Below are 10,897 nucleotides of genomic sequence, written 5' to 3' on the forward strand. Positions count from 1 at the left end.
TTAGATTAGTCTACTGTAAAGTCTCCACAGGGCACTTTTGATGTCCCTGTTCCTCAGGCTGTAAATGAAGGGGTTCAGCATGGGGGTGAGTATGGTGTACATGATCGAGGCCACCACATGCTTCCATGGAGAAAGTGACAATGTAGATCCAAAGTAAACTCCAAGACCTGTTCCATAAAATAAGCAAACAACTAACAGGTGAGAGCCACAGGTGGAGAAGGCTTTATATTTCCCACTTGTTGATGGAACTCTCAGAATGGAGGAAATAATTTTATAGTAAGAGAAAAAGATCCCTAAGAAAGGGATAAAACCAAAAATGGCACCAACGAAATACATGACTATGTTATTGGAGATAGTGTCAGAACAGGCAAGGCTGAGGAGTTGAGAAGGGCCACAGAAGAAATTGGAAATTTCCACATGCTTGAAGCAGGTAAGTTGTAACACAATCAAATTGTGCAGCTGGGAGTCCAAAAGGCCAATTAAAAAAGATGCCAAAACTAAGAAGCCACAGAGGCATGGGCTCATGATGACAGAGTAGTGCAAAGGGTGACAGATGGCCACAAACCGATCATAGGCCATCACAGTCAGAAGCATATCATCCATACATGCAAAATGGACAAAAAAAGACATTTGTGTCAGGCAATCCACATAAGAGATGACTGTGTTTTGAGTTTGGATGTCCACAATCATCTTGGGGATTGTGGTGGAGATGAAACCAATGTCAACCAAGGACAGGTTGGAGAGGAAGAAGTACATGGGTGTTTGGAGGTGGGAGTCAGACCTGACCACCACGATGCTGAGCAGGTTCCCCAAGATGGTGACCAGGTACACGAGGAGGAAGAGACCAAAGAGCAAAGGCTGCAATTCTGGATCATCTGAGAGTCTCATGAAGAAGAATTCTGAGACACCTGTTAGATTTTGTGGTTCTCTGTAGCTTGGACACCTGTTGAAAAAGAAAGCAGGGTTGGAAAAAAGGAAGCAAGTAAATGAACACCAAGCAGTGTGTCCGTATTTTGGATTCAAACAATTCTCTTGTGATGTTATGAACCCCAGTACCTTCACCAGTATTTCTCTGTATGACTAATATTATCTTCTTAGAACTGTTTCTTCATTGATTTCTGTGTTATTCACCTCTATCTACACATACTTACTTTACAGAAACATGACTGAAGAGTTCAGAGTAGCAGGAAAATTTGAGAGAACAAATCCATGATCACAATAAAATACAGCCTACTTCTTTAAGAAAAAACATAGAATAAGAAATGCCCTTCCCCCTTTCAGAAAAAGAAATCATTTAAATTTAAAACAATTAAGAAGTAGTTAAGGACATCAACAACTTGGAGGAGTGAGCTGTTCCCTTTGTCTCTCCCCCTTTTGAACTACAACTAAGCAGACATTCACTGACCAATTAAGGAAGCCCACACAGCACAACAGGACGCCTAAGAGACAATGCAGCTATACATATGAGAGTGGATGGACTGGCCCTCCAGGAAGTGGCAGAGATAGGTGAGCACACCCTGCACTCCCCAAGTAGCCCTGTGCACACACACAAACACTTTCCAACCTAGTGCAAGAGCCCAGAAAGTTGGAACATGCAGAGGGGCAACCATAAGAAGAGGAGGTGGTAACCTTTAGCCTGTACTTGTGGTCACTCTCCCAGTGAAGAAAGGGAGCCCACCGTGCCCCTGTGCCATAAAGGAGCAGCCATAGCTCAGGCCCCAGCATGGAAGCCCTGCCTACCAAGCACAGTGGCCCACAGATTGTGGATTGCAAACAGGGACCTCAGTGGATTTCCATGCTGGGGCAAACACTTCCCCAGTGTGTGCTAACACTCACAGTGCAGCTACACTCCCAAAAAAGGAACAGATCCAGGTGGCTGCAGGAATAGGTGTGGCAGCTTTGAGCCCACTGTTGATCACTTTCTTGTGGGGAGGGGAGCTCAGATTGCCCCTGAGGAGCCAAAGAGGGGCCCTAACTTAGCAAGGAAGCCAGGCCAAACAAGGAGAGTCCACTCAAGTGCCTGTATGCACCCCAGGCTAGAGCAAGCACCCATAATATCCCCACAGCTTCCAGCAGATGGGTGGGGCCAGAAACACTGCTCTTGCTCTCCTCTACCATAACAGGGAGAATCTGTGTCCTAAGAATACCACAAATGCCCTGACAAAAGATTCGTTCATTAAACACCATGAGAAACTACAGCAACAATTTAAACCAGGAGGAAAATAACAATTCTCCAGAAAGAAACACTGTAGACACAGAAATATACAACCTAAATAATAGAGAATTCAAAATAGCTCTCATAAGGAAACTCAATGACATAAGAAAACACAGAAAGACATTCAAGGAGCTCAGCAATAAAATGAATCTCTTCACCAAAGAGGTTGAAATTATTTTTTTTAAAAACCCAAGCAGAAATTCTTGATATGAAAAACACAATGAAATAAATAATAATCTAGAATCATTAGAAATAGAATTGAGCTTATGGAGGAAAGAATTAGTCTTCATGAGGATAAAAATATAGAAATTCTACAGGTGGAGGAGGAGACAGAACTAAGATTTAAAAGAAAATGAAGGAATTCTTCAAGAAATATCCAACTCAATTAGGAAAAACAACATAAAGATTATAGGTATTCAAGAGTGAGAAGAGAGGGAGAAAGGAATAGAGAGCTTGTTCAAAGAAATAATTGCTGAGAACTTCCGAACATGAGGATAGTTTCAGAGTTACAGATAAACAAAGCTACTCGAAGGCCCAACTTTATCAATGCTCAAAGACCCTCTGAAAGGCATGTAATAGTCAAAATGTCAAAAGTTTTGGATAAAGAAAGACTATTAGGAGCAAGAAAGCAGAAGAAAATAACCTACAAAGGAAACCCTGTCAGGCTTTCAGTGGTTTTCTCAGCAGAAACCCTACAGGCTAGGAGAGAATGGAATGATATTCAAAATACTGAGAGACAAAAACTTTCAGCCAAGAATCCTCTATCCAGTGAAACTTTCCTTCAAATACGATGGAGAAATAAACACTTTCCCAGATAAACAAAAGGTGAGGGAGTATATTGCTGCTAGACCTCCCCTACAAGAGATAATTAAAGATGCCCTCACACCAGCAACAAAAACGCAAAGGTCTACAAAGCTCTGAGCAAGGAGATAAATAGACAGACATGATCAGAAACCTGTAGCTCTCTACTAGAACAGAGAGGCAAAGGTTCAATTAAAACTTAAAACAGAAAGGGAAAGAAAGCACCAAAAGCAATGATAAACACTTCAACTTAGCCACAAACTCACAAAATTAAAAACAGAACCGTGCATAACAGCAATTACTCAGAAGGGGAGAGGAAAGGGAAGGAACCTTCTTAGGGTAATGGAGATAAGAGGCTATAAGAAAATGGACTATCTCATATCCCATATCTGTCGTACAATCCTCATGGTAACCACTAGACAAAAAATCAGAGCAGAGCCACAGTTCACAAAAAGAGAGAGAACTGAGAAATCCCACTCTGAAAACTAACAAAATGAAATGGCAGTCAGAAATACAAAGGAAGAGAAACAGTGTAAACATAATCAGAAAACAAGAGATAAAATGGCAGCATTAAGCCCTCATGTAACAACAATCTCTCTAAATGTAAATGGACTAGAGTAGCTGGATGGATTAAAAAACAAGACCCAATAATATGCTGCCTCCAGGAAATGCACCTCTGCTAGAAAGACAAACATAGGCTGAGAGTGAAGGGATGGAAGACAATACTCCAAGCTAATGGCCAATGAAAGAAAGCAAGTGTTGCCATACTTTTATAAGACAAAGCAAACTTCAAGTTAAAAAAGACAGTGAGAGACAAAGAGGGGCAGTATATAATGATTAAAGTGACATTCCTCCAAGAGGACATAACACTTATTAATATATATGCACCCAACACAGGGCACCAAAGTACATAAAGCAATTATTAACAGACATAAAGTGAGAAATTAACAGCAACGCAATAATAGTAGGGGACCTTAACACCCCACTTACTTCCAACGGACAGATCAACCAGACAAAAAGTCAACAAGGAAATAGTAGATTTAAATGAAACACTTGACCAGATGGACTCAACAGACATATATAGAGCATTCCATCCCAAAACAGCTGAATATACATTCTTCTCAAGTGCCCATGGAACATTCTTAAAGATAGACCATATGTTGGGTAATAAGGCAAGCCCAAATAAATTCAAGAAGATTGAGGTCATCACAACCATCTTTTCTGATCACAATTCTATGAAGCTAGAAATCAACTATAAGAACAAAACTGGGAAAGTCAGAAATATGTGGAGACTAAACAACATGCTATTGAACAACCATTGGATCATTGAAGAAATCAAAGAGGAAATTAAAAAATGCCTGGAGATAAATTAAAATGAAAATACAACATACCAACTATTATGAGATGCAATAAAAGTTGTCATAAAAGGAAATCCATAGCAATACAGGCCGACCTCAACAAGCAATAAAAATCTCAGATAAGTAATCTGAAAATACACCTAACAGAGCTAGAAAAAGAAGAACAGACAAAGCCCAAGTCACCAGAAGGAGGGAAATGATAAAAATCAGAGCAGAGATAAATGAAATAGAGATGAAAAAACAGTAAAAAGGATCAATGAAACTAACGCCTGGTTCTTTGAGAAGATAAAAAAACACCTGACAAACCCTTAGCCAGACTTACCAAGAAAAAAGAGAGGAGGATCACATAAATAAAATTAGAAATGAAAGAGGAGAAATCACAACAGATACTGAAGAAATACAAAGGATTATAAGGGAATACTATGAAAAATTATATGCCCACAAATTTGATAACCTAAAAGAAATGGATGACTTCATACACTCGTACAACCTCCCAAAAGTGAATCAAGAAGAAACAGAGAATCTGAACAGACCAATCACAAGTACAGAGATTGAAACAGTAATCAAAAACCTCCCAAAAAACAAAAGTCCAGGACCAGACGTCTTCTCCTGAGAATTCTACCAAACAATCAATGAAGATTTAGTACCTATCCTTGTCAAACTATTCCGAAAAATCGAAGAAGATGGAACACTTCCTAACACATTCTATGAGACCAACATTACCCTGATACCAAAACCAGAGAAGGACAACACAAAGAAGGAAAACTATAGGCTGATCACTGTATGAACTCACTGTATGAACTGTGTCACTGATAAACTTAGATGCAAAAATCTACAACAAAATATTGGCAAACCAAATACAGCAATACATTAAAAGAATGATATACCGTGATCAAGTGGGATTCATTCCAGGGACACAGGGATGGTTCAAAATCCACAGATCAATCAATGTGTTACACAACACTAACAAAATGAGGAATAAAAATCACACGATCATCTCAATAGATGCAGAGAAAGCATTTTACAAGATCCAATAGCCATGTATGATAAAAACTCTCAACAAAATGGGTATTGAAGGTAAGTACCTCAACATAGTAAAGGCTATATGTGACAAACTCACAGCCAACATCATACTTACGGTGAAAAACTGAAAGCCATCCCTCTGAGAACGGGAACAAGAGAAGGGTGCTCACTAACCACTCCTATTCAACATAGTACTGGAGGTATTGGCCAGAGCAATTAGGCAAGAAAAAGAAATAAAAGGAATCCAAAATGGAAAGGAAGAAGTGAAACTTCTCTATTTGCAGATGATATGATTCTATATTTAGAAATCTCTAAAGAATCCACCAGAAAACCACTAGAAATAATCAACAACTACAGCAATGTTTCAGAGTACAAAATCAATTTGAAAAAATTACTTGCATTCCTATACACTAACAATGAACTAGCAGAAAAAGAAATCAAGAATACAATCCCATTTACAATTGCAAAAAATTAATGGCATATCTAGGCATAAACTTAACCAAAGACGTGAAAGACGTGTACACTGAAAACTACGTCACTATTCAAAGAAATTGAGGAAGACATAAAGAAATGGAAAGATATTCCATGCTCATGGGTCCAAAGAATAAACATAGCCAAAATGTCCATACTACCTAAAGCAATCTGCAGATTCAATGCAATCCCAATCAGAATCCCAATGACATTCTTCACAGAAATAAAACAAAGAATCCAAAAATTTATATGGAACAGCAAAAGACCCCAAATAGTCAAAGAAATCCTGAGGAAAAAAAAGAACAAAGCTGGAGGCATCACAATCCCTGACTTCAAAACATACTACAAAGCTATAGTAGTCAAAACAGCATGGTACTGGAACAAAATCAGACAAACAGATCAATGGATCAGAACTGAAAGCCAAGAAAGAAAACCACACATCTATGGACAGTTAGTCTTTGATAAAGGAGCCAAGAACATACAATGGAGAAAGGAAAGTCTCTTCAATAAATGGTGTTGGGCAAACTGGACAGCTACATGCAAAAGAATGAAAGTAGACCATTATCTTGCACCATAAAGAAAAACTAATTCAAAATGAATTAAAGATTTGAATGTAAGAACCAAAACCATAAAAACCCTAGAAGAAAATATAGGCAGTACACTCTTTGACATTGGTCTTAGCCACATCTTTTCAAATACCGTGTCTAGTCAGGTAAGGGAAGCAAAAGAAAAAGTTACATGGGACTACACCAGACTAAAAATCTTCTACAAAGCAAAGGAAACATCAACAAGATGGAAAGACAACCCACTAACTTGGAGAAAATGTTTGAAAATCATTTATCAGACAAGGAGTTATTATCCAAAGTATATAAAGATCTCACACAACTCAACAACAAAAAAAAAACAAACATGCAGATCAAAAAATGGGCAGAGGATGTGAACAGACATTTTTCAAAGGAAGATATACAGATAGCCAACAGGCACATGAAAAGATGCTCAACATCACTAATCATTAGGGAAATGCGAATCAAAACTACAATGAGTATGACCTTAAACCAGTCAGAATGGCTGTAATTGCCAAGACCAAAAACAAGTAATGTTGGAGAGTATGTGGAGAAAAGGGAATGCTCACACACTCCTGGTGGGAATGCAAACTGGTGCAGCCACTATGGAAAACAGTATGGAGATTCCTCAAATAACTAAAAATTAGAAATACCATATGACCCAGCTATCCCACTACTGGGTATCTACCCAAACAATTTGAAATCAACAATCCAAAGTAACATATGTACCCCTATGTTTGTTGCAGTGCTATTCACAATAGTCAAGACATGGAAGCAATCCAAGTGCCCATCGTCCGATGATTGGATAAAGAAGATGTGGTGTGTGTGTATATATATCTATATATACATACACAATGGAATACTACTCAGCCATAAAAAAGACAAAATCATCCCATTTGCAACAACATGGATGGACCTGGAGGGTATTATGCTAAGTTAAATGAACCAGACTGAGAAGGACAAACACCATATGATTTCAGTTATATGTGAAATATAAACAAACACGTGGACAAAGAAAACAGTTCAGTGGTTACCAGGGGAGGGCGGTGGGGGGTGGGCACAGGGGGCAAAGGGGAACGCTTATGTTGTGACAGACAAGAAATAATGTACAACTGAAATTTCACAATGATGTAGACTATTATGAATCTCAATTAAAAAATAAATTAAGAAAGAAGCAGTTAAACATACCTTATTTTATCTAAATACAATGCTAGATATTCCCTTCATTTAGAATATTCATGACAACACAGTATAAAAGGCAGGACTATGTAATCTGGATTCTAAATTACAGTTGAATGTTTATAATCAGAAAACATTTTTATGTGATAGTTATCATCATGAGTTATATCATTCTTGGTTTGCTGTCTTCCCTCCTTCATGGAAATAAGTGATTGCTCAAATTTGAGGGTTTTTTTTTTAAGTTGTTTAGCGAATAATTCCTATCTTTGGTTTTGATGGACTTCAAATTTTGGTAAATATGGTTTAGTTAAATGCACATAATCATACAGCATTGAAGACTACGAAGATGGCATTAGTGTACAGAACAACTTTCAATGATTAAAAAATAATGAAATTTAAGAAACACTCTTGAAATTGTTTATTATATACAGGGTTATTTGTATTAACCCCATACCATCTCAGTAAAAGATCCAGTATATGAGACAACTCTTTTCTCTTTTGGACTCTGTTCTGTAGTGGCATGATAATACTGCTTCATTGTTTTTTGGGTTTTTTTCAAACTTTAGTGAGGTACAATTGACAAATAAAAATTGTGTATCTTTAGGGTGTACAGCATGAAGGTATTTTAAGGTATACAGTATGATTATTTAATAGACATGTTAAATTATTAACACAAGCAAATTAATTAACACACCCATCACCTCACATACTTACCATTTTTGTGTGTGTAGCGAGCCCTCTTAAGATATACTCTATTAACAGCTTTCAAGTATTAAATTCAGTATTATAAACTATAGTCACCATGATGTACATTAGATCCCCAAATCTTATTCATCTTACAACTTAGAGAATGTACCCTTGACCAACATCTCCCACCAACCCCCAGACCTTCCACCAACCCTCAGACCCTGACAAGCACAGTTCTACACACTGGTTATATGAGTTGAACTTTCTTATATTTTACATATAAGTGAGATCGTACGTTATTTGTCTTTCTATGTCTGGCATAATTCAATTAGCATCATGTCCTCTAGGTCCCTCCATGTTGTCACAAATGGCAGGCTTTTCTTCCTTTTATAGTTTAACAATAAGACTGTGTGTGTCTGTGTGTGTGTATATACACATTTTTTATCCATTCATATGTCAACAGACACTTTGGTTGTTTTTATTTCTTGGCTATTGTGAAAAATACTGCATATCTCATATCATATAGAGATTTGAAACATTAACAATAAGATTTGACTTTTCTTGGTATCTTACCATGACTTCATTCTTCTGCATACCTGTCCCCAAAGGCAACTAGTGTCATAAACTTGATGAGAATACTTTCTTGTCAGTGTTTCCACAAAGTCAATATTGATTGATGTATCCCTAAATAGTTTTCTTAAAAACTTACCTAAACAGTGTACTAGACATGTTACCTCTGAAATCTACTTGTTTACCACAGCATGGGGTTTGATTCTCTTTGTGAAGTACATACAACTACTTCAAACATTTTACTGATGTACATTACTACATAAGGGAAGATGTCATTTTATACGGTGTTTAAGTTTATACTTATATACTGTAATATAAATTCAAAAAATTTCAAATATATATTTATAACATAATAATGTATTTATAATTTAAATTATTTTATTTATATATTAAATAAATCTTTACATATATTTTATACATATATTATATTATTATTTATATCATTTTCTTCTTAAAACAATCCTATGAAAGTTTTTGTGCCTCTCTCCATATCACACAAGTGAGAATTTGTATATAGTAGGTGAGAAGGGATTAGTTTTTCAACTTCTAACAATTGGTGCATGTTCAATTTTACTAAAAATTACCTATATTTGTTGTTCCATTACAAAAAGAATTTCCTATCAGCTACATCCTCTTAGTAATAAAGTATACATTTACAAATATCCTTGAAGTCTATCTTATGATAATTATTCCATGGTAGATCCATATCAAATTTTCAGGTTGCATAGAAAATATTTTCAGTCTTACATTTCAAAACTGACTGTAAAGTGCATGACTATTCATAGAAACCCCTATAATCCACCACATGTATGCCCTTATTGCCCCTAGAAAATACTGGCTCATTCCCATAATTCATAGCTGGACTCACTGAACCAAAAGAGTAGGAATCAATTCTTCTGCCTCCATTTGCTCATTTGGTATCAAACTCGGTTTGAAAAGAATTACTCATTGGCTACAATGGAGGTAACAGAGACCTAGTGCAAAAACAAGGAGATTGATGCTTGAGTCCTGAGTCTTTCACCCACTGTATGTGGAGTGTATGTACTCTCCAGCTCTCTGCACTTTTGTTCCCTCCTGGAAATGGAGAGTGTAACACCCATCTCTTGAACATGTGTGACACCTAAAGGAAGTTTGAAACTTAATAAGTATTTGGTCAATTTTTTAATAAAAAAAATTCAATAATTATTGGAATAGTGTGTTTAGTAATGAAATACCATCCAAAAACTGCAATGACATTTTATGCATTATATGGCAGAGAGGTCAAAGCCTCTCCTGTCTCAGAGCACTGGAGCAGGGAATGACATGAAATCCTAAAATGTATCAGCCCATGCAATATGATTTACCGCCTCCTTCATTTCTGCCTCTTTTTTTTTCAAATTTATGAAAGTCTCTAGTGGTTTTCCAATAATTGAATGCTGTAGATACTATTTTAAATGAAAAATAGTAAGTCCCCTAGAAAGTTCCTGATATAGGCATAAACAAGCACTATTTTTCAGTACATTGGAACGTTCCTGAAAAGGATGAACACATTGGCATGAAACTGTCAAATGTGTGCAAGTCATATTGCCCACACTTTAAGATATATCTTCTGTGGCAAAAAGGTACAGACTCTTGGGAATTGGAATTAAATGACATTCAGTCATTTCTTTCCATGTACTAAGGTTGTAGTTTTGTAAACAAAAATAAAGTGTCCTGTCAGGGATGTAGGCAAACTGTAACTTCAGGTCACCAAAGATTTAAGTCAAATGACATGAGAATTAGCAGTATCATTATTAGGAATAAATATCTAAAACTTTTTGTTATCCTTACTTAATGCATTCAATACATATTTATCACAGAGAGAGCATCCGTTATTTGTTTAATCCTTATTATGTGGAGTTGCATCAACTAGGAACCGATGCAAAAGATAATTGTAAGTTTCACAGATACTAAGAACTTGCTTCATAACACATTAATAATAAGTGGAGCAGACAGGATTCAAAACTAAATTGTCAGTCTGAGTCCCATGCACTCAACTTCATTGTTTCCCG

General features: G+C 36.7%; 1 protein-coding gene across 1 annotated transcript; it reads right to left on the reverse strand.

Annotated features, from left to right (window-relative positions):
- On the reverse strand, positions 1–9,026 carry LOC106827794 (olfactory receptor 7E24-like). Its single transcript, XM_014835855.3, has 2 exons — positions 9,007–9,026; positions 1–943 (listed from the first exon to the last, which is right to left on the reverse strand). The coding sequence occupies exons 1-2, from the start codon at positions 9,024–9,026 to the stop codon at positions 1–3; spliced, it is 963 nt and encodes a 320-aa protein (XP_014691341.3).
- Positions 9,027–10,897: the final 1,871 nt, after the last annotated feature.

The sequence above is a fragment of the Equus asinus genome, chromosome 20, assembly GCF_041296235.1.
Source record: "Equus asinus isolate D_3611 breed Donkey chromosome 20, EquAss-T2T_v2, whole genome shotgun sequence".
NCBI lineage: Eukaryota > Metazoa > Chordata > Mammalia > Perissodactyla > Equidae > Equus > Equus asinus.